Source organism: Lactuca serriola, chromosome 5, assembly GCF_051521515.1.
Source record: "Lactuca serriola cultivar US96UC23 chromosome 5, Lser_US96UC23_V15, whole genome shotgun sequence".
Taxonomy (NCBI): domain Eukaryota; kingdom Viridiplantae; phylum Streptophyta; class Magnoliopsida; order Asterales; family Asteraceae; genus Lactuca; species Lactuca serriola.
The window spans coordinates 153,273,308-153,298,734 of record NC_136412.1 but is presented as its reverse complement, the minus strand read 5'-3'; the positions used below and the strand labels follow the sequence as shown (position 1 = coordinate 153,298,734).

Genomic DNA, 25,427 nt, shown 5'->3' with positions numbered 1-25,427 from the left:
GCCATGGGATGGACGATTGCGGATATCAAGGGATTGAGCCCCTCCACTTGTATGCACAAAATCTTAATGGAGGATAAATGCAAGCCGAGACGGGACGCACAAAGAAGGTTGAATCTGCCAATGATGGAAGTGGTCAAGAAAGAGATTTTGAAGCTCCTAGATGCGGGGATGATCTATCCAATCTCGGATAGCAAGTGGGTGAGCCCGGTGCAAGTCGTTCCAAAGAAGACGGGAATCACCGTGGTCGAAAACAACAAAGGTATGATGGTCCCCACCCGTGTGCAAAACGGGTGGAGAGTATGTATTGACTACCGCAAACTCAATGCAAGCACACGAAAAGATCATTTCCCATTGCCTTTCATTGACCAAATGTTAGAAAGGTTGGCCGAGAAATCTCATTATTGTTGTCTAGACGGGTACTCCGGTTTTCACCAAATCCCGGTGGCACCGGAGGACCAAGAAAAGACAACTTTTACATGTCCATTTGGCACTATCGCATACCGTAGAATGCCATTCGTATTGTGTAATGCCCCGGCCACTTTCCAACGTTGTATGGTTAGTATCTTTTCGGAATACGTTGAAAACATAATTGAGGTTTTTATGGACGATTTCACGGTATATGGCAACTCCTTTCAAGAGTGTTTGACCAATCTCACCAAAATTTTAAAAAGATGCATTGAGACAAATTTGGTTCTAAATTTTGAAAAATGTCATTTCATGGTGAGTCAAGGTCTCATTTTGGGTCACATTGTGTCTAAAAAAGGAATTGAGGTAGATAAGGCCAAAATTGATGTTATTCAAAGCTTACCTTACCCGACTTGTGTTCGGGAAGTTCGTTCTTTTTTGGGCCATGCAGGTTTCTATCGAAGGTTCATCAAGGATTTTTCAAAGATAACAAGACCAATGTGCCAACTCTTGCAAAAGGAGGTTGATTTCGAGTTCAACGAGGCGTGCAAAGAAGCTTTTGACAAGTTCAAAGAGTTGCTTACATCCGCCCCCATCATGCAAGCACCAAATTGGGATCTCCCCTTTGAGATCATGTGTGATGCAAGCAACTATGCGATAGGCGCCGTTTTGGGTCAAAAGAACGGGAGGGCCTCCCACGTGATCTATTATGCATCAAGGACACTAGACAATGCTCAAAGCAACTACTCAACCACGAAGAAGGAGCTATTGGCCATATTGTTTGCTTTGGAGAAGTTTCAGCAATATCTACTTGGCACCAAAGTCATAGTGTATTCGGATCATGCGGCTCTCAAGTACTTGATGACAAAGAAATATGCAAAGCCGAGACTCATCCGGTGGATCCTACTGTTACAAGAATTTGACTTGGAAATCCGGGACAAGAGCGGATGCGAGAACCTCGTGGCCGATCATCTAAGCCGGATCACTTCAAATGAAACTCCTCTCCCGTTGCGGGACGAGTTTCCGGATGAGCATATCTTTTCCCTTACTCAATCTATTCCTTGGTATGCCGATATCGTTAACTTTTTGGTCACAAAAAGGTATCCCGACACATTCACACGTGCTCAAAAAGAAAAGTTGAAAAGTGATGCAAAATATTATATGTGGGATGAGCCTTATTTGTGGAAACATTGTCCCGATCAAATCATTAGGCGATGTGTACCCCAACAAGAGCACCAATCCATTTTGCAATTTTGTCATGAATTTGCTTGTGGGGGACACTTCGGACCTAGCCGAACCTTGAGAAAGGTTCTTGAATGTGGACTATTTTTGCCAACCATGTCACGCGACTGCTACTTGTTTTGCAAAAGTTGTGAACGGTGTCAAATGACGGGAAACATTTCGCAAAAGAACCAAATGCCCCAAAATCCAATCCTTGTTTGTGAAATTTTTAACATATGGGGGATTGATTTCATGGGCCCATTTCCTGTTTCGTTTGGAAACATTGACATCTTGCTCGCGGTTGACTATGTTTCTAAGTGGGTTGAGGCCAAAGCCACAAGATCGGATGATGCCAAAACAGTTATCGAGTTTTTAAAATCTAATGTGTTTGTGAGATTTGGTGTGCCTAGGGCTTTGATTAGTGATAGAGGGACGCACTTTTGCAACAAAATGATGGAAGCTTTATTGAAAAAGTACAAAGTGACCCATCGTGTCTCTACCGCCTATCACCCTCAAACAAATGGTCAAGCGGAGGTTTCGAATCGTGAAGTGAAGTCTATTCTAGAGAAAACAGTGAATCCGACAAGGAAGGATTGGAGTTTGAGACTAGACGATGCCTTATGGGCCTATCGGACTGCGTACAAGACCCCGATAGGAATGTCCCTGTTTAGGTTGGTCTTTGGAAAGCCATGTCATCTTCCCGTCGAGTTAGAGCACCGTGCATTTTGGGTGGTCAAGCAATGCAATTTCAACATTGACGAGGCGGGAAGGCATAGGAAACTTCAACTCCAAGAGCTAGAAGAATTGAGAAACGACTCTTATGAAAACGCAAGGATTTACAAGGAGAAAACGAAGCTCTTCCATGACAAGTCCATCACCCGGAAGCATTTTGAACCGGGGCATAGGGTCTTACTATACCGATCACGATTGAAGTTATTTCCAGGCAAGCTAAGGTCAAGATGGATTGGACCTTTTGTTGTGATTAAGACCTTTGACCATGGGGCGGTGGAAATTCAAAGCGAAAAGACGGGACAAATTTTCAAAGTCAATGGGCACCGGTTGAAGCCATTCTATGAAGGTTACAGTGCTAATGCCCTTCAAATCATCCATTTGGATGTCCCGATGTGTTGAAAAAAAGCTAGGAGAACGTCTCGCCAAAGACGTTAAAGAAGGGCATTTTTGGAAAGCAATGTGCTTTCACCATTTTTTCAAATTCTAATAAATCATTTTACTCCAATTTTTGAAAGGTTTCACCAATCGATCCCCATTTTACTCCAAATTTTGTCAAATTTTTGATAACGGGCCTTACGGGGATCGTTTTGGCTTAAAAAATCAGTTTTTTTTTTGGAAAAATCCAATTTTTGATGTGCAACATAGCCCGCGGCCCGAGCCCAGCCCGCATAAAAGGTCAGAAGGTTCAGAAGGTTTTCTAGCAAGTAGACGTGGCCAGCCCGCGACCCGAGTCCAGCCCGCGTGGACCAAAAGCTCAAATTCAATTCAGTACCCGCGGCCAGCCCGCGCCTGACCCGCGTGGATTTTCGAAGCACTTGACAATTTTTTGAGCAAACCAGCTCATGCGGCCAACCTGCGCAGAAGTCGTATTTTTTGCTTTTGTTTCTGTTGTATTCGAGGATGCTAGACGCGGCCAGCACGCGGCCCGCGCCCAGCCCGCGTGTTGGTCGATTTGACTGATGTTTTGAGCTGTTGACTGCCTTGACTTTCGTTGACCAAGAGGTTTACTGAGTTGACCAACATTGATCCGGATTTGACCTTCCTTGACCAAAGATTAAACACCTCCAGCACCCTTCTTCTTCATTCTAACCTAACAAATTCCTTCATTCTCTCTCTAGAAGCTCAAGAACACTAAACCCACTTCTCACTAAAATCCATTTTCCCGGAGTTCTACCGGTCGGAATCTCGCGAAACCACCGCCATTCTTCTCCATTTTTCATCCTCTACAAACCCCACCCAAATTCCGGTCCGATCTGTGGCCGGAATTCCGGGCGCCACCACCACCCACCACCACCTTCTTTCGCGTTTTCCGGCCAACTCCGGCCACCATTGGAGAATCCGAGCACGGGGTTTTGTTTCTCTCATCAAGAGCTTTCTAGGCATACCAATCTTCTCGCAAAAACTCACGAAAAATTTCCGTCTAATTCCGGGTGCCGCCACTCCATTCGTCGGAATGTCATCTTGAAGCTAGTTTGTGGGGTTGTTTTAGCGATTAAAGCGTCAAATACGGAGCAAAATTGCAAGCTTGGGGTATGTCTTGATGAAATCTTTTTGGTGGCACTAGTTCATCCCGGGTCTAAGAAATTGGGTAATCTCATTCCTATAACTTGATTGTTTACATCCCAATTTCCCATTTGTTGTTGGTATTGTGTGCCTTTATTGTGGCTGAAAATTATTATTGGTAAAATTTTGTCCCGAATAAATGTCAAAGCGTGCAAAAACGGGGACGGGAGCAACTTCCTCTAAGGGAGGGTCGAAGGGAAAATCCAAGGATCCCCCGTTTCGTTTGTTGAATCGCGAGGATCGTAAAACTTATGATTTTCTCGTTTCAAATAAGCGTCAAGTCAAGTCAACAAAATTCCTCCATAGGGAATCTTTTGCTAGTCTTGGGGTGCTCGATGGAGTCCAAGCGTTATTTAACAACATCGGGTGGGGTCAATTCCTCTATAACCACGTCGCCACCTATGTTGAACCCACCTTGGAATTTCTTGCCACACTCAATTCCGAGGAGGAAGCCCAAACTGTCACCTTCCAAATGCTCGGTGAGAAACGATCCCTACCGCATTGGGTCGTGAACGCCCTGATGGGCACTCCAGTGGACAACCTATATTAACAATATGACCCATGGCCCGGAAACTTCAATGAGCATCACTTTTGGCAACAAATTACCAACGAGCCACAATACTCATCGTCTTCGTCAAAGGCCTCCTCCATAATCCACCCATGTTTGCGCCTAGCGCATCGAGTTCTCACATGCACCATTTTCGCCCGCTCCGAAGTGGGACAAATTTCAAAGGCGGAATTATTTTTCCTTTGGTGCATGACTCGTGAGAACGGTCCGCGGCCTGATTTTGCCTCCTTTTTCTTCACCAAGTGTTACAACCTCACAACTATGGACAAAGGAGACATTTTCATTGGGGGAATAATCACCCTCATTGCATCCCGGCCACCGCTTCAACTTCATCTCTCTACTCTTCCATTCGAGAAGGCTTCCGGCCCCTCTAGCTTTGACGGCAACGCACTTCGCCGAATGCAACTCATCCGGGATTCGGTCGTCGGTCCCATGTGGATCCTTGACAACCAACCATACCTCATTCACCCCCATGAGTATATAGGGAGTTTTAAGCCGACCGATATCGAGCAATGGATCATTCCATCAGACTACCCTCCACCTGTAGATGATGAGGATGACCAGTTTCAGCCTGCACAGCAATTCGTTGAGCCTCAGTTCCAGCTGCAGCAGCAGGGGGGACACGAAGTCCCACCATATTTCCCCCCTACGTTCTTTGATCAATTTGCCACAATGTTCTCCACGGTGCAGCGCATCGATACCCAAACGCAAGAGAATACGAGAGCCATCCAAGATGTGGCGAGTCGCGTTGATCGATTGGAGCAGTCCTTCCCTCCCATTTCCCGCCAGGTCCAAGATATATGGGACTACCATTATCGCCACGGCATTTCCCGCCGCCCGACCCTCCGATTTAGGTCCTTTCCGCCCTTTCCTTAAGCATTGAGGACAATGCTTGTTCTTAAGCTTGGGGTGGGGCATTTCCCTTACCTTTTACTTTTTCATGCATTTTTAACTAGGTTGCTTAACATTTTATTATTAAGCTAATTTTCATTCATTTTTTTTATTTATTTAAAATTCCAAAAAGATTTTATTTTCTTCTTTTTCACCTTTTATATTTTTGCATAACATTTAGCCTAAGGCATTAGCATTCATGCATTTTTGTTGTCTGTTTATTCTCACCTCTCTTGGATACCATGGAACAGGTTCACAATTATTGTATCATTATTGGTCCAGGATCTTGTTGCTATCTCACCCATCGAACCGGGACCATTGGCTGCAGTTTGGGATTTCATACTTGGGATCAGATGCTGGTAGCTTAAAGGGGTAAGTGATCATGGCCAGGTAGTTTCATGAAAAATTATGCATACAATACTAACAACTGTTGGATATACTATAGCAATGGATGTTCTTAGCCTTGCGGTCACTACCGCCGAGAGGATCACACTTGATCATGTTTGAACTGTTAGGATGAAGCATTGGTGCTTGTCCCCGAGTAGAATCCATATCCAGTCTCTTTACATCACCATATCTTTTTGCGATTTTCTTAGAATTTTAGAGAGTCTTTTAGTCCACATTTGGACATTTTCATTATCTTTGAAAAACCACAAGTTTGAAAAGGAGCTTACATTACATCTTTATGCTCCACACATGGTCATTTTCACACTTAGGCCATTCAAATTATATCATTACCCTTTCGGTTCCACTTACACACCTTTGGGAACCAAATTTTGAGTCAAAGGGTTTCTTGTTAAAAATTTCGATAGTTAATACATTACCTTCAATTATTAAAAAAAAAAGCATGCAAATTTTCAGTTGCAACTATCTTAGATAGGTGGCCGGTTCAATTATTGAACAAATTTCCCAACATCTTGGTCACCCGACGTTTGATATTCATTTGTATAGGTCTGTTTTATTGTATATAGATCGAGTTGTTTTTTTTTTCGCAAATTGGTGATGTTAGGGAGACTGTCGAGTCGGATACTATGGGAGGTTTGGGCCAACACTAAGTGAACCGATTCCTACAACGGTGCCCGAGCGATTAAACCAAGTTACACATGAGAGAAACCGACAGACGTGAGATCAGAGTGTGCACTTAAAGAAGAGCTCCACCCGAGCCCATCCAGTAGCTTTCTCGCTACTACATATGTTCTTCATTGTATGCATGTTCCATTAAGACTACGACTGACCATCCCTACTTATTCACCTAGATGAGTTGTCCTGGCTGTGGTTTTTGGTCCCATTGTCATCGGATGAAAAAGTTGTGAGACAGCAGCAAGATCAATTCTGACCATGTTGACTAACATCGAACAGGTTCCATGGTTCTATCCATTCTTTTTATTTCTAGGGTAGTTTGTCCCAAGTTCATTTAGTCTTGTCTTACTTGAGGACCATTTCAGGTGCTTTCTAGTTTCTTGAGCATTATTGCAGATTTTCTTGGAAACTAGCGGAGCGGCACTCTTGGGAGGCGATTAGGCTTGAAGGGAATTGGGTATTTCGTGCTTGATGGCTATGAAGGTGACTCATGGGGTGGACTTGTCAATTGCTTGAAGGCTTGGAAGAATTGAGCTTTAAATTTGAAATACGCGGGAGAATTCTTGAGTGTGCAAGATCAATATTTGGGAGTTTGCGGAAGTTTAGAGTGATGTGGATGGACAAATTGGGCTTTAGTTGAAGAAATACTGAAGAAAAATGGGCTAGGAGTTGATTGGATTCGAACTGGGCCAATGGATTAGCTGTGGGGGCCCAAAACTTGAAGAAGCCCAAAAATACCCGTCAGAGCCCGCGGCCCGCGTAAGATTCCCCGCGGCCCGCGTGGGTTCCTGACTAGGGCAATTTCGGGATTTTGCTAAGAGCTCTATTTTGGGAAGTTTGGTGTGCCTCTTTAGCCTAATCTTGGAGGTCCGATTTTGAGACTTTCTCTCTGGAGTTTGGAGCACTTTTGGAGGCCAAGAACACTTGAAGAATATCTTCTTTTCATCTCTTGAATCTTGTCAAATGTTTGGTACAATCTTATCTAACTTTTTTCATTTGAGTTTAGCCATGCTTGGCTAAACAAATCTTGGTTGACTTTTTGTTGAATCTTTTGAACTTTTGTTGGATGTTGAAGAATCCATGAACTTGTTCTTAAATCTTTATGGAATTGTTTTGTGTTTTTTCATATTATCACTACTAGTATGTTTTTATTCATGAGTTTAAATATGTTTGTGGTGATTAGTTGGCTAATTTCTTGATTAAGTAAATGATCCTCAAATTAGCAAGCAACAAATGATTTTTGTGTTGTTTTTGCTTCACACAATCATAAAAACATTTCCTCCAACATGGTGGTGAAAGCATTTGACCCCTCTTGGATTTGGTGACTTTTTGGTTCTTAATGTTAGTTGACTTTCACTAATTACATGCTATTTGGAATTAGTGACTTTGACTAAGGAAATTGTTATGAGCTTCTCTAGCCATTTCAACAATTAAGAAAAGTCTAGGTAATCTCAAGCTCCTTGGATTGCTATAGCCAAATTAAGGATTTAAATCAAAGTATTGCACCATTGGATTCTAATGATATGTTCATCAAAAGTCAAAGTGAGGAAACTTTAAGTCAACCATCTCTCCCTTATTGATTTTACATCAAAATCTTATTTTTGTTGCATATGTCTATTTAAATCATAGTTAATTCTAGTTTGTTTCAAGTATTTCAAAACATCAAAACCCCCCATTTTATTTTTATTGTCATTTTACAAGTATTTTTACAAAGAGATTTTTCATAGAGTTATAAATTGAACCAATCTCCGTGGATTCGATCCCTTTACCACTATACACTATGTTAGTGTGTAATATTTAGGGTTATTATTTGTATTGGCCTCGACAACCACCAAATTTTTGGCGCCGTTGCCGGGGATTGGTTTATTTTTAATCAATTTGTTTCTCTATGCCCAGATCTCAGCGTACAGGTGACTTGATTTACAATCCGGAAATCGAAAAAGAAGCAAGGCATTTGGCAAAGGAAAAACGAGTTGAACTTGGTCAAACTTCTAACCCCCACGGGGACCCGGAAGTTGAAACCGCTTCATTAAATGATATAGAACCCGATTCTAGTCCCGACCCTCGCCAAGAAATTCCCGAAACACCACCCCTACAACAAAACCCACCCATTATTGAACCAATTGCAATGGCGGACGGAGGAGAAGTTCCCGAAAGAACTTTGAGGCAAATGATGGATACCAATGTTACACAAACTCCAACCGGTATCAATTACCCGATTTTGGAAGGAGGCTCGAAGTTGATGTCAAGTTTAGTCCATCATCTACCAACTTTTCATGGATTGAAGAATGAAGACCCTCATAAGCATTTGAAGATGTTCCACATTATTTGCACTAGCATGAAGCCACGAGGGTCAACCGATGACCAAATCAAGCTAAGGGAATTCCCCTATAGAGCAAAAGATTGGTTATTCTATCTTCCACCGGGGTCGATCAACTCATGGACCGACATGGCAAGAGCTTTCCTTGATAAATTCTATCCCGCCTCAAGAGTCTCAAGTCTTAGAAATGGGATTTGTGGAATCCGCCAAGGTCAAAATGAGACTTTCCATGATTATTGGGAGAGGTTCAACAACTTGTGCTATAGTTGCCCACAACACCAAATTCCGGAACAACTCCTCATTCAACACTTCTATGAGGGATTGTTGCCAATGGAGAGAAGACTAGTTGATGCCTCAAGTGGTGGAGATGTCTTTAGTAAAACCCCACAACAAACAATACAACTTTTCAACACCATAACCGCAAATTCACAACATTTTGGCCCTCGCCAAGACATGAAGAGAGACACACAACACAAAGTCAATGAAGTGGGAACATCAAATCTTGAGTCTCAAATAAAAGATCTAACCTCCGTTGTCCAAAAGCTAGCCATGGGACAAACTCCACAAGTGATGGTGTGTGGAATATGTGCAACAATGGGACATCCTACGGATATGTGTCCCATCCTTCAAGAAGATGCGGAACATGTGAATGCCACGGGAGAGTTCCAAAACTACCACAACAAACCATCCGGTTACCAAAATGCATATAATTCGAGTTGGAAGCCAAATCCCAACATGAGCTACAACTCAAGATCATTGCCTCAAAATGCATTGGTTAGACCGTCCTATCCACCAACACAACCTCAATACCAACATCAACAACCACACTATCAAACCAAACCACACCCTCCACATCATCATCAACAACCTCCTCAATCTCAACCAAGTAGCTTCGGAATGTCTCTTGAAGACATTGTTAAATCTCTAGCCACTAGTACCCAACAATTCCAAAAAGAGACAAGGACTAGTATCTCCAACCTTGAAGCACAAATGGGAGATATAGTTACATCTATAAGCAAGTTGGAATCCCATGGTAAACTCCCTTCTCAAACCGAAAAGAACCCAAATGTCAATGTGGTGACCTTGAGAAGTGGCAAACAAGCCGGAGAAAGTACTTCAAAGAAGAAGCCAAGGGAAGAAGAGGAAGAAATAGAGATCATTCCCATTGAAGAACCTATAGTCAAGAACGATGCACAAGTCGGAGCCCCAAAGAAGACTACCCATTTAATAACACCGATAACCACTCAACCACTGTTCCCCTCCCGAATTGCAACTTCAAAGAAGAATATGGAGGAGAAAGAGATTTTGGACACCTTCCGAAAGGTGGAAGTAAACATCCCTCTACTTGATGCAATCAAGCAAATTCTGAGATATGCAAAGTTCTTGAAAGAACTTTGCACCAACAAGAGGAAGTTGAAGGGAAATGAGAAAATTTTGATGAATGAAAACGCATCCGCGGTTTTACAAAGGAAACTTCCACCCAAATGCAAAGATCCCGGGATGTTCACGGTTCCTTGCAAGATTGGAGATGTCACTTTTAGTAGTGTTATGCTTGATCTTGGTGCCTCTATCAATGTCATGCCCTATTCGGTGTATGAATCATTGAATGTCGGGCCCTTAAGTGAAATCGGTGTCATAATCTCTCTTGCGGATAAATCAAGTGTCTTTCCTAGAGGTGTTTTGGAAGATGTCCTAGTGAAAGTGAACCAATTGGTCTTCCCGGCGGATTTCTATGTGATTGATCTAGATGAGCAAGTGTCCTCCAAATCGGCTCTAATCTTGCTTAGGAGACCGTTCTTGAAGACGGCTAGGACGAAGATCGATGTGTATGCGGGAAGTTTGACAATGGAGTTTGATGGCGAAACAATAAGTTTTAATATTTATGATGCCATGAGATATCCTAGTGATGTTTCATCTTTGTACTTTGTTGATGTTGTCGAGCCAATCACTCAAGAATTGTTCGAGTTATCTAACGGTGATATATTGGAGATGATCTTAAGCAAAGGATTCGATTGTGGGAAGCTAGCCGAGCAATTAAAACTTTATTCTTTGGATCCGGAAGTTGAGAAGTTGGTAAATAAAATGGAGATGAAGAAATCCACAAGATTAGATGTCAAGCAAGTTGAATTGCCCCCAACTCATACAAAATTGCCCCCATCCCTTGTTCAACCGCCCGAATTGGAATTGAAGGTCTTACCTCAACACTTGAAGTATGCCTATTTGGGAAAGAATGAAACCCTTCCGGTTATCATTTCAACTCACTTAACCGAATTTGAAGAATAACAACTCATCAAGGTGTTGAAGGAGCACAAAGAAGCCATGGGATGGACGATTGCGGATATCAAGGGATTGAGCCCCTCCACTTGTATGCACAAAATCTTAATGGAGGATAAATGCAAGCCGAGACGGGACGCACAAAGAAGGTTGAATCTGCCAATGATGGAAGTGGTCAAGAAAGAGATTTTGAAGCTCCTAGATGCGGGGATGATCTATCCAATCTCGGATAGCAAGTGGGTGAGCCCGGTGCAAGTCGTTCCAAAGAAGACGGGAATCACCGTGGTCGAAAACAACAAAGGTATGATGGTCCCCACCCGTGTGCAAAACGGGTGGAGAGTATGTATTGACTACCGCAAACTCAATGCAAGCACACGAAAAGATCATTTCCCATTGCCTTTCATTGACCAAATGTTAGAAAGGTTGGCCGAGAAATCCCATTATTGTTGTCTTGACGGGTACTCCGGTTTTCACCAAATCCCGGTGGCACCGGAGGACCAAGAAAAGACAACTTTTACATGTCCATTTGGCACTATCGCATACCGTAGAATGCCATTCGTATTGTGTAATGCCCCGGCCACTTTCCAACGTTGTATGGTTAGTATCTTTTCGGAATACGTTGAAAACATAATTGAGGTTTTTATGGACGATTTCACGGTATATGGCAACTCCTTTCAAGAGTGTTTGACCAATCTCACCAAAATTTTAAAAAGATGCATTGAGACAAATTTGGTTCTAAATTTTGAAAAATGTCATTTCATGGTGAGTCAAGGTCTCATTTTGGGTCACATTGTGTCTAAAAAAGGAATTGAGGTAGATAAGGCCAAAATTGATGTTATTCAAAGCTTACCTTACCCGACTTGTGTTCGGGAAGTTCGTTCTTTTTTGGGCCATGCAGGTTTCTATCGAAGGTTCATCAAGGATTTTTCAAAGATAACAAGACCAATGTGCCAACTCTTGCAAAAGGAGGTTGATTTCGAGTTCAACGAGGCGTGCAAAGAAGCTTTTGACAAGTTCAAAGAGTTGCTTACATCCGCCCCCATCATGCAAGCACCAAATTGGGATCTCCCCTTTGAGATCATGTGTGATGCAAGCAACTATGCGATAGGCGCCGTTTTGGGTCAAAAGAACGGGAGGGCCTCCCACGTGATCTATTATGCATCAAGGACACTAGACAATGCTCAAAGCAACTACTCAACCACGGAGAAGGAGCTATTGGCCATATTGTTTGCTTTGGAGAAGTTTCAGCAATATCTACTTGGCACCAAAGTCATAGTGTATTCGGATCATGCGGCTCTCAAGTACTTGATGAACAAGAAATATGCAAAGCCGAGACTCATCCGGTGGATCCTACTGTTACAAGAATTTGACTTGGAAATCCGGGACAAGAGCGGATGCGAGAACCTCGTGGCCGATCATCTAAGCCGGATCACTTCAAATGAAACTCCTCTCCCGTTGCGGGACGAGTTTCCGGATGAGCATATCTTTTCCCTTACTCAATCTATTCCTTGGTATGCCGATATCGTTAACTTTTTGGTCACAAAAAGGTATCCCGACACATTCACACGTGCTCAAAAAGAAAAGTTGAAAAGTGATGCAAAATATTATATGTGGGATGAGCCTTATTTGTGGAAACATTGTCCCGATCAAATCATTAGGCGATGTGTACCCCAACAAGAGCACCAATCCATTTTGCAATTTTGTCATGAATTTGCTTGTGGGGGACACTTCGGACCTAGCCGAACCTTGAGAAAGGTTCTTGAATGTGGACTATTTTTGCCAACCATGTCACGCGACTGCTACTTGTTTTGCAAAAGTTGTGAACGGTGTCAAATGACGGGAAACATTTCGCAAAAGAACCAAATGCCCCAAAATCCAATCCTTGTTTGTGAAATTTTTAACATATGGGGGATTGATTTCATGGGCCCATTTCCTGTTTCGTTTGGAAACATTGACATCTTGCTCGCGGTTGACTATGTTTCTAAGTGGGTTGAGGCCAAAGCCACAAGATCGAATGATGCCAAAACAGTTATCGAGTTTTTAAAATCTAATGTGTTTGTGAGATTTGGTGTGCCTAGGGCTTTGATTAGTGATAGAGGGACGCACTTTTGCAACAAAATGATGGAAGCTTTATTGAAAAAGTACAACGTGACCCATCGTGTCTCTACCGCCTATCACCCTCAAACAAATGGTCAAGCGGAGGTTTCGAATCGTGAAGTGAAGTCTATTCTAGAGAAAACAGTGAATCCGACAAGGAAGGATTGGAGTTTGAGACTAGACGATGCCTTATGGGCCTATCGGACTGCGTACAAGACCCCGATAGGAATGTCCCTGTTTAGGTTGGTCTTTGGAAAGCCATGTCATCTTCCCGTCGAGTTAGAGCACCGTGCATTTTGGGTGGTCAAGCAATGCAATTTCAACATTGACGAGGCGGGAAGGCATAGGAAACTTCAACTCCAAGAGCTAGAAGAATTGAGAAACGACTCTTATGAAAACGCAAGGATTTACAAGGAGAAAACGAAGCTCTTCCACGACAAGTCCATCACCCGGAAGCATTTTGAACCGGGGCATATGGTCTTACTATACCGATCACGATTGAAGTTATTTCCAGGCAAGCTAAGGTCAAGATGGATTGGACCTTTTGTTGTGATTAAGACCTTTGACCATGGGGCGGTGGAAATTCAAAGCGAAAAGACGGGACAAATTTTCAAAGTCAATGGGCACCGGTTGAAGCCATTCTATGAAGGTTACAGTGCTAATGCCCTTGAAATCATCCATTTGGATGTCCCGATGTGTTGAAAAAAAGCTAGGAGAACGTCTCGCCAAAGACGTTAAAGAAGGGCATTTTTGGAAAGCAATGTGCTTTCACCATTTTTTCAAATTCTAATAAATCATTTTACTCCAATTTTTGAAAGGTTTCACCAATCGATCCCCATTTTACTCCAAATTTTGTCAAATTTTTGATAACGGGCCTTACGGGGATCGTTTTGGCTTAAAAATCAGTTTTTTTTTGGAAAAATCCAATTTTTGATGTGCAACATAGCCTGCGGCCCGAGCCCAGCCCGCATAAAAGGTCAGAAGGTTCAGAAGGTTTTCTAGCAAGTAGACGTGGCCAGCCCGCGACCCGAGTCCAGCCCGCGTGGACCAAAAGCTCAAATTCAATTCAGTACCCGCGGCCAGCCCGCGCCTGACCCGCGTGGATTTTCGAAGCACTTGACAATTTTTTGAGCAAACCAGCTCATGCGGCCAACCTGCGCAGAAGTCGTATTTTTTGCTTTTGTTTCTGTTGTATTCGAGGATGCTAGACGCGGCCAGCACGCGGCCCGCGCCCAGCCCGCGTGTTGGTCGATTTGACTGATGTTTTGAGCTGTTGACTGCCTTGACTTTCGTTGACCAAGAGGTTTACTGAGTTGACCAACATTGATCCGGATTTGACCTTCCTTGACCAAAGATTAAACACCTCCAGCACCCTTCTTCTTCATTCTAACCTAACAAATTCCTTCATTCTCTCTCTAGAAGCTCAAGAACACTAAACCCACTTCTCACTAAAATCCATTTTCCCGGAGTTCTACCGGTCGGAATCTCGCGAAACCACCGCCATTCTTCTCCATTTTTCATCCTCTACAAACCCCACCCAAATTCCGGTCCGATCTGTGGCCGGAATTCCGGGCGCCACCACCACCCACCACCACCTTCTTTCGCGTTTTCCGGCCAACTCCGGCCACCATTGGAGAATCCGAGCACGGGGTTTTGTTTCTCTCATCAAGAGCTTTCTAGGCATACCAATCTTCTCGCAAAAACTCACGAAAAATTTCCGTCTAATTCCGGGTGCCGCCACTCCATTCGCCGGAATGTCATCTTGAAGCTAGTTTGTGGGGTTGTTTTAGCGATTAAAGCGTCAAATACGGAGCAAAATTGCAAGCTTGGGGTATGTCTTGATGAAATCTTTTTGGTGGCACTAGTTCATCCCGGGTCTAAGAAATTGGGTAATCTCATTCCTATAACTTGATTGTTTACATCCCAATTTCCCATTTGTTGTTGGTATTGTGTGCCTTTATTGTGGCTGAAAATTATTATTGGTAAAATTTTGTCCCGAATAAATGTCAAAGCGTGCAAAAACGGGGACGGGAGCAACTTCCTCTAAGGGAGGGTCGAAGGGAAAATCCAAGGATCCCCCGTTTCGTTTGTTGAATCGCGAGGATCGTAAAACTTATGATTTTCTCGTTTCAAATAAGCGTCAAGTCAAGTCAACAAAATTCCTCCATAGGGAATCTTTTGCTAGTCTTGGGGTGCTCGATGGAGTCCAAGCGTTATTTAACAACATCGGGTGGGGTCAATTCCTCTATAACCACGTCGCCACCTATGTTGAACCCACCTTGGAATTTCTTGCCACACTCAATTCCGAGGAGGAAGCCCAAACTGTCACCTTCCAAATGCTCGGTGAGAAACGATCCCTACCGCATTGGGTCGTGAACGCCCTGATGGGCACTCCAGTGGACAACCTATATTAACAATATGACCCATGGCCCGGAAACTTCAATGAGCATCACTTTTGGCAACAAATTACCAACGAGCCACAATACTCATCGTCTTCGTCAAAGGCCTCCTCCATAATCCACCCATGTTTGCGCCTAGCGCATCGAGTTCTCACATGCACCATTTTCGCCCGCTCCGAAGTGGGACAAATTTCAAAGGCGGAATTATTTTTCCTTTGGTGCATGACTCGTGAGAACGGTCCGCGGCCTGATTTTGCCTCCTTTTTCTTCACCAAGTGTTACAACCTCACAACTATGGACAAAGGAGACATTTTCATTGGGGGAATAATCACCCTCATTGCATCCCGGCCACCGCTTCAACTTCATCTCTCTACTCTTCCATTCGAGAAGGCTTCCGGCCCCTCTAGCTTTGACGGCAACGCACTTCGCCGAATGCAACTCATCCGGGATTCGGTCGTCGGTCCCATGTGGATCCTTGACAACCAACCATACCTCATTCACCCCCATGAGTATATAGGGAGTTTTAAGCCGACCGATATCGAGCAATGGATCATTCCATCAGACTACCCTCCACCTGTAGATGATGAGGATGACCAGTTTCAGCCTGCACAGCAATTCGTCGAGCCTCAGTTCCAGCTGCAGCAGCAGGGGGGACACGAAGTCCCACCATATTTCCCCCCTACGTTCTTTGATCAATTTGCCACAATGTTCTCCACGGTGCAGCGCATCGATACCCAAACGCAAGAGAATACGAGAGCCATCCAAGATGTGGCGAGTCGCGTTGATCGATTGGAGCAGTCCTTCCCTCCCATTTCCCGCCAGGTCCAAGATATATGGGACTACCATTATCGCCACGGGCATTTCCCGCCGCCCGACCCTCCGATTTAGGTCCTTTCCGCCCTTTCCTTAAGCATTGAGGACAATGCTTGTTCTTAAGCTTGGGGTGGGGCATTTCCCTTACCTTTTACTTTTTCATGCATTTTTAACTAGGTTGCTTAACATTTTATTATTAAGCTAATTTTCATTCATTTTTTTTATTTATTTAAAATTCCAAAAAGATTTTATTTTCTTCTTTTTCACCTTTTATATTTTTGCATAACATTTAGCCTAAGGCATTAGCATTCATGCATTTTTGTTGTCTGTTTATTCTCACCTCTCTTGGATACCATGGAACAGGTTCACAATTATTGTATCATTATTGGTCCAGGATCTTGTTGCTATCTCACCCATCGAACCGGGACCATTGGCTGCAGTTTGGGATTTCATACTTGGGATCAGATGCTGGTAGCTTAAAGGGGTAAGTGATCATGGCCAGGTAGTTTCATGAAAAATTATGCATACAATACTAACAACTGTTGGATATACTATAGCAATGGATGTTCTTAGCCTTGCGGTCACTACCGCCGAGAGGATCACACTTGATCATGTTTGAACTGTTAGGATGAAGCATTGGTGCTTGTCCCCGAGTAGAATCCATATCCAGTCTCTTTACATCACCATATCTTTTTGCGATTTTCTTAGAATTTTAGAGAGTCTTTTAGTCCACATTTGGACATTTTCATTATCTTTGAAAAACCACAAGTTTGAAAAGGAGCTTACATTACATCTTTATGCTCCACACATGGTCATTTTCACACTTAGGCCATTCAGATTATATCATTACCCTTTCGGTTCCACTTACACACCTTTGGGAACCAAATTTTGAGTCAAAGGGTTTCTTGTTAAAAATTTCGATAGTTAATACATTACCTTCAATTATTAAAAAAAAAAGCATGCAAATTTTCAGTTGCAACTATCTTAGATAGGTGGCCGGTTCAATTATTGAACAAATTTCCCAACATCTTGGTCACCCGACGTTTGATATTCATTTGTATAGGTCTGTTTTATTGTATATAGATCGAGTTGTTTTTTTTCTTCGCAAATTGGTGATGTTAGGGAGACTGTCGAGTCGGATACTATGGGAGGTTTGGGCCAACACTAAGTGAACCGATTCCTACAACGGTGCCCGAGCGATTAAACCAAGTTACACATGAGAGAAACCGACAGACGTGAGATCAGAGTGTGCACTTAAAGAAGAGCTCCACCCGAGCCCATCCAGTTGCTTTCTCGCTACTACATATGTTCTTCATTGTATGCATGTTCCATTAAGACTACGACTGACCATCCCTACTTATTCACCTAGATGAGTTGTCCTGGCTGTGGTTTTTGGTCCCATTGTCATCGGATGAAAAAGTTGTGAGACAGCAGCGAGATCAATTCTGACCATGTTGACTAACATCGAACAGGTTCCATGGTTCTATCCATTCTTTTTATTTCTAGGGTAGTTTGTCCCAAGTTCATTTAGTCTTGTCTTACTTGAGGACCATTTCAGGTGCTTTCTAGTTTCTTGAGCATTATTGCAGATTTTCTTGGAAACTAGCGGAGCGGCACTCTTGGGAGGCGATTGGGCTTGAAGGGAATTGGGTATTTCGTGCTTGATGGCTATGAAGGTGACTCATGGGGTGGACTTGTCAATTGCTTGAAGGCTTGGAAGAATTGAGCTTTAAATTTGAAATACGCGGGAGAATTCTTGAGTGTGCAAGATCAATATTTGGGAGTTTGCGAAAGTTTAGAGTGATGTGGATGGACAAATTGGGCTTTAGTTGAAGAAATACTGAAGAAAAATGGGCTAGGAGTTGATTGGATTCGAACTGGGCCAATGGATTAGCTGTGGGGGCCCAAAACTTGAAGAAGCCCAAAAATACCCGTCAGAGCCCGCGGCCCGCGTAAGATTCCCCGCGGCCCGCATGGGTTCCTGACTAGGGCAATTTCGGGATTTTGCTAAGAGCTCTATTTTGGGAAGTTTGGTGTGCCTCTTTAGCCTAATCTTGGAGGTCCGATTTTGAGACTTTCTCTCTGGAGTTTGGAGCACTTTTGGAGGCCAAGAACACTTGAAGAATATCTTCTTTTCATCTCTTGAATCTTGTCAAATGTTTGGTACAATCTTATCTAACTTTGTTCATTTGAGTTTAGCCATGCTTGGCTAAACAAATCTTGGTTGACTTTTTGTTGAATCTTTTGAACTTTTGTTGGATGTTGAAGAATCCATGAACTTGTTCTTAAATCTTTATGGAATTGTTTTGTGTTTTATCATATTATCACTACTAGTATGTTTTTATTCATGAGTTTAAATATGTTTGTGGTGATTAGTTGGCTAATTTCTTGATTAAGTAAATGATCCTCAAATTAGCAAGCAACAAATGATTTTTGTGTTGTTTTTGCTTCACACAATCATAAAAACATTTCCTCCAACATGGTGGTGAAAGCATTTGACCCCTCTTGGATTTGGTGACTTTTTGGTTCTTAATGTTAGTTGACTTTCACTAATTACATGCTATTTGGAATTAGTGACTTTGACTAAGGAAATTGTTATGAGCTTCTCTAGCCATTTCAACAATTAAGAAAAGTCTAGGTAATCTCAAGCTCCTTGGATTGCTATAGCCAAATTAAGGATTTAAATCAAAGTATTGCACCATTGGATTCTAATGATATGTTCATCAAAAGTCAAAGTGAGGAAACTTTAAGTCAACCATCTCTCCCTTATTGATTTTACATCAAAATCTTATTTTTGTTGCATATGTCTATTTAAATCATAGTTAATTCTAGTTTGTTTCAAGTATTTCAAAACATCAAAACCCCCCATTTTATTTTTATTGTCATTTTACAAGTATTTTTACAAAGAGATTTTTCATAGAGTTATAAATTGAACCAATCTCCGTGGATTCGATCCCTTTACCACTATACACTATGTTAGTGTGTAATATTTAGGGTTATTATTTGTATTGGCCTCGACAACCACCAAATTTTTGGCGCCGTTGCCGGGGATTGGTTTATTTTTAATCAATTTGTTTCTCTATGCCCAGATCTCAGCGTACAGGTGACTTGATTTACAATCCGAAAATCGAAAAAGAAGCAAGGCATTTGGCAAAGGAAAAACGAGTTGAACTTGGTCAAACTTCTAACCCCCACGGGGACCCGGAAGTTGAAACCGCTTCATTAAATGATATAGAACCCGATTCTAGTCCCGACCCTCGCCAAGAAATTCCCGAAACACCACCCCTACAACAAAACCCACCCATTATTGAACCAATTGCAATGGCGGACGGAGGAGAAGTTCCCGAAAGAACTTTGAGGCAAATGATGGATACCAATGTTACACAAACTCCAACCGGTATCAATTACCCGATTTTGGAAGGAGGCTCGAAGTTGAAGTCAAGTTTAGTCCATCATCTACCAACTTTTCATGGATTGGAGAATGAAGACCCTCATAAGCATTTGAAGATGTTCCACATTATTTGCACTAGCATGAAGCCACAAGGGTCAACCGATGACCAAATCAAGCTAAGGGCATTCCCCTTTTCATTGGCCGATAGAGCAAAAGATTGGTTATTCTATCTTCCACCGGGGTCGATCAACTCATGGACCGACATGGAAAGAGCTTTCCTTGATAAATTCTATCCCGCCTCAAGAGTCTCAAGTCTTAGAAATGGGATTTGTGGAATCCGCCAATGTCAAAATGAGACTTTCCATGATTATTGGGAGAGGTTCAACAACTTGTGCTATAGTTGCCCACAACACCAAATTCCGGAACAACTCCTCATTCAACACTTCTATGAGGGATTGTTGCCAATGGAGAGAAGACTAGTTGATGCCTCAAGTGGTGGAGATGTCTTTAGTAAAACCCCACAACAAACAATACAACTTTTCAACACCATAACCGCAAATTCACAACATTTTGGCCCTCGCCAAGACATGAAGAGAGACACACAACACAAAGTCAATGAAGTGGGAACATCAAATCTTGAGTCTCAAATAAAAGATCTAACCTCCGTTGTCCAAAAGCTAGCCATGGGACAAACTCCACAAGTGATGGTGTGTGGAATATGTGCAACAATGGGACATCCTACGGATATGTGTCCCATCCTTCAAGAAGATGCGGAACATGTGAATGCCACGGGAGAGTTCCAAAACTACCACAACAAACCATCCGGTTACCAAAATGCATATAATTCGAGTTGGAAGCCAAATCCCAACATGAGCTACAACTCAAGATCATTGCCTCAAAATGCATTGGTTAGACCGTCCTATCCACCACCACAACCTCAATACCAACATCAACAACCACACTATCAAACCAAACCACACCCTCCACATCATCATCAACAACCTCCTCAATCTCAACCAAGTAGCTTCGGAATGTCTCTTGAAGACATTGTTAAATCTCTAGCCACTAGTACCCAACAATTCCAAAAAGAGACAAGGACTAGTATCTCCAACCTTGAAGCACAAATGGGAGATATAGTTACATCTATAAGCAAGTTGGAATCCCGTGGTAAACTCCCTTCTCAAACCGAAAAGAACCCAAATGTCAATGTGGTGACCTTGAGAAGTGGCAAACAAGCCGGAGAAAGTACTTCAAAGAAGAAGCCAAGGGAAGAAGAAAAAGAAATAGAGATCATTCCCATTGAACAACCTATAGTCAAGAACGATGCACAAGTCGGAGCCCCAAAGAAGACTACCCCTTTAGTAACACCGATAACCACTCAACCACCGTTCCCCTCCCGACTTGCAACTTCAAAGAAGAATATGGAGGAGAAAGAGATTTTGGACACCTTCCGAAAGGTGGAAGTAAACATCCCTCTACTTGATGCAATCAAGCAAATTCTGAGATATGCAAAGTTCTTGAAAGAACTTTGCACCAACAAGAGGAAGTTGAAGGGAAATGAGAAAATTTTGATGAATGAAAACGCATCCGCGGTTTTACAAAGGAAACTTCCACCCAAATGCAAAGATCCCGGGATGTTCACGGTTCCTTGCAAGATTGGAGATGTCACTTTTAGTAGTGCTATGCTTGATCTTGGTGCCTCTATCAATGTCATGCCCTATTCGGTGTATGAATCATTGAATGTCGGACCCTTAAGTGAAACCGGTGTCATAATCTCTCTTGCGGATAAATCAAGTGTCTTTCCTAGAGGTGTTTTGGAAGATGTCCTAGTGCAAGTGAACCAATTGGTTTTCCCGACGGATTTCTATGTGATTGATCTAGATGAGCAAGTGTCCTCCAAATCGGCTCTAAGCTTGCTTGGGAGACCGTTCTTGAAGACGGCTAGGACGAAGATCGATGTGTATGCGGGAAGTTTGACAATGGAGTTTGATGGCGAAACAATAAGTTTTAATATTTATGATGCCATGAGATATCCTAGTGATGTTTCATCTTTGTACTTTGTTGATGTTGTCGAGCCAATCACTCAAGAATTGTTCGAGTTATCTAACGGTGATATATTGGAGATGATCTTAAGCAAAGGATTCGATTGTGGGAAGCTAGCCGAGCAATTAAAACTTTATTCTTTGGATCCGGAAGTTGAGAAGTTGGTAAATAAAATGGAGATGAAGAAATCCACAAGATTAGATGTCAAGCAAGTTGAATTGCCCCCAACTCATACAAAATTGCCCCCATCCCTTGTTCAACCGCCCGAATTGGAATTGAAGGTCTTACCTCAACACTTGAAGTATGCCTATTTGGGAAAGAATGAAACCCTTCCGGTTATCATTTCAACTCACTTAACCGAATTTGAAGAAGAACAACTCATCAAGGTGTTGAAGGAGCATAAAGAAGCCATGGGATGGACGATTGCGGATATCAAGGGATTGAGCCCCTCCACTTGTATGCACAAAATCTTAATGGAGGATAAATGCAAGCCGAGACGGGACGCACAAAGAAGGTTGAATCCGCCAATGATGGAAGTGGTCAAGAAAGAGATTTTGAAGCTCCTAGATGCGGGGATGATCTATCCAATCTCGGATAGCAAGTGGGTGAGCCCGGTGCAAGTCGTTCCAAAGAAGACGGGAATCACCGTGGTCGAAAACAACAAAGGTATGATGGTCCCCACCCGTGTGCAAAACGGGTGGAGAGTATGTATTGACTACCGCAAACTCAATGCAAGCACACGAAAAGATCATTTCCCATTGCCTTTCATTGACCAAATGTTAGAAAGGTTGGCCAAGAAATCCCATTATTGTTGTCTAGACGGGTACTCCGGTTTTCACCAAATCCCGGTGGCACCGGAGGACCAAGAAAAGACAACTTTTACATGTCCATTTGGCACTATCGCATACCGTAGAATGTCATTCGGATTGTGTAATGCCCCGACCACTTTCCAACGTTGTATGGTTAGTATCTTTTCGGAATACGTTGAAAACATAATTGAGGTTTTTATGGACGATTTCACGGTATATGGCAACTCCTTTCAAGAGTGTTTGACCAATCTCACCAAAATTTTAAAAAGATGCATTGAGACAAATTTGGTTCTAAATTTTGAAAAATGTCATTTCATGGTGAGTCAAGGTCTCATTTTGGGTCACATTGTGTCTAAAAAAGGAATTAAGGTAGATAAGGCCAAAATTGATGTTATTCAAAGCTTACCTTACCCGACTTGTGTTCGGGAAGTTCGTTCTTTTTTGGGCCATGCAGGTTTCTATCGAAGGTTCATCAAGGATTTTTCAAAGATAACAAGACCAATGTGCCAACTCTTGCAAAAGGAGGTTGATTTCGAGTTCAACGAGGCGTGCAAAGAAGCTTTTGACAAGTTCAAAGAGTTGCTTACATCCGCCCCCATCATGCAAGCACCAAATTGGGATCTCCCCTTTGAGATCATGTGTGATGCAAGCAACTATGCGATAGGCGCCGTTTTGGGTCAAAAGAACGGGAGGGCCTCCCACGTGATCTATTATGCATCAAGGAAACTAGACAATGCTCAAAGCAACTACTCAACCACGGAGAAGGAGCTATTGGCCATAGTGTTTGCTTTGGAGAAGTTTCAGCAATAGAAGATATATCCAAAGGATTTCTGTGGGTAGCCGATGAAAATACATCGCTCACTACGAGGTTCAAGCTTGTCGTGAGTATCTCGTCTTATGAAAGCCTCGCAACCCCAAACCTTGATATGTGCTAACGAGGGAGCTTTCCCTGTCCACATCTCGTGAGGTGTTTTGGCAACCTTCTTAGTAGGGACTCAGTTAAGGATATGGGCGGCAGTCTCTAAGGCATACCCCCAAAAAGAGATAGGTAGTGAAGCACGACTCATCATAGAGCGAACCATATCCAATAAGGTTCGATTATGCCTTTCTGCCATACCATTCAACTGCGGTGTCCTAGGAGGCGTCAATTGTGAAACTATTCCACACTCCTTGAGATAATCGTGGAATTCAAGACTCTCCACCTCGATCGGATCGAAGCATCTTGATTTTCCTACCCAATTGATTCTCCACTTCATTCTTGAACTCTTTGAACTTTTCAAAAGTTTCTGACTTTTGCTTGATTAAATAGATATACCCATATCTAGTATAGTCATCGGTAAAAGTCACGTAGAAGCGGTTCCCATCCTTCGTGGTTGATCTAAACGGTCCACATACATCGGTATGTATTAGGTCCAATAGACCCTCACCCCTTTCGCAAGAACCAGCGAAGGGTGACTTAGTCATCTTTCCAAGCAAACAAGACTCGCATGTGTCATCTTCCCTAAGGTTGAATGACTCCAACACTCCATCCTTTTGGAGTTGGGCTATGCGTTTCTTGTTGACATGTCCAAGACGACAATGCCACAAGGATGCTTTATCCATACTATTGGAAGAATCTATGTTCAAAACATCATTTCCTAAGTTATCAACAATCATAACAGTTTCATAAATTCCATTGCACGCTATCGCTTCAAAATAAAAGACACCATTTAGATAAGCCAAAATAGAACCATTCTCATTATTAAAAGAAAATCTAAAACCTTGTCTAAACAAACCATGAAATGAAATGATGTTTCTAGCCATTTCTGGCGAATAGCAACAATTGTTCAAATCTAAACTTAAACCATTCCTAGGCACTAAAGAATACACTCCAATCTTGGTCACAGGCGACGATCTTCTGTTCCCCATGATTAGATTAATCCTTCCATGCTCCACATCCCTATTTCTTCTTAGTCCCTGCACATTAGAACGAATGTGGTAACCACAACCGGTATAAAGAACCCAAGAAATAGCATGAGATGAATCGTTAGATTTAATTGTGTATATACCTGCACATTAGAACAAATGTGGTAACCACAACCGGTATCAAGAACCCAAGAAATAGCATGAGACGAATCGTTAGATTTAATTATGTATATACCTGTGAAAGACGGCTTGATCTTTCCTTCCTTGATGGCTTGCAGGTACTCTGGGCAGCTTCTCTTCCAATGTCCTATCTTGTGGCAGTGGTGGCACTCTGCCTCCTTTGGGTTAGGGCAGGGCTTAGCAGGATCAACTTTGGTCCCACTAGAAGAGGCACCATCTCGGGCTTTAACCTTGCGATAGTTCTTAGATGAAGCCTTCCTCTTCTTTCCCTTTCCTTGTCCAATAGCCAAAACAGGAGCAGCGGGTGGATTAGGAGTTGGTGCAATAGACTTGTCCTTGAAGTTGCTCTCAGCGACCCTCAAGAGACCTTGGAGTTTGCTTAGGGTGACCTCCTTTTTGTTCATGTGGTAGGTCATCCTAAATTGATTGTAGCTTGGAGGCAAAGAGTGAAGCACCATGTCTATCGCCAAGTCTTCCCCAAAGTCAACATTCAACTTGCGAAGACGGTCGACATACCTTTGCATCTTTTGCAGGTGCACGGTAAGAGACTCTCCATGACCCATCTTAGCGGAAATCATGTTAGTGAAAATCTCATAACGCTCTTGTCTCGCATTTTGGTGGTATCTCTCCAATAAGTCTTGGTGCATCTCGTACGGATACATGTCCTCATAGGACTTTTGGAATTCGGAGTTCATAGTGGCTATCATGATGCAATGAACCTTCGTTGCATCACGCT

General features: G+C 42.7%; 1 protein-coding gene across 1 annotated transcript; it reads left to right on the top strand.

Moving 5' to 3' along the window:
* Positions 1–3: 3 nt before the first annotated feature.
* LOC145049891 (uncharacterized) lies at positions 4–23,416 on the top strand. The gene is made up of 5 exons (XM_078998233.1): positions 4–259; positions 1,067–1,636; positions 1,772–2,519; positions 11,504–12,240; positions 22,617–23,416. The coding sequence occupies exons 1-5, from the start codon at positions 4–6 to the stop codon at positions 23,414–23,416; spliced, it is 3,111 nt and encodes a 1,036-aa protein (XP_078854359.1).
* The last annotated feature ends 2,011 nt before the right edge of the window (positions 23,417–25,427 follow it).

Bases quoted from the DNA above. Each gene is read 5' to 3' on its own strand.
- LOC145049891 (XM_078998233.1), top strand. From the start codon at position 4: ATGGGATGGACGATTGCGGATATCAAGGGATTGAGCCCCTCCACTTGT. The intron at 260-1,066 runs GTATGATGGTCC...ACTATGCGATAG, and splicing joins CGTGGTCGAAAACAACAAAG to GCGCCGTTTTGGGTCAAAAG. The intron at 2,520-11,503 runs ACCGGGGCATAG...CCATTATTGTTG, and splicing joins ATCACCCGGAAGCATTTTGA to TCTTGACGGGTACTCCGGTT.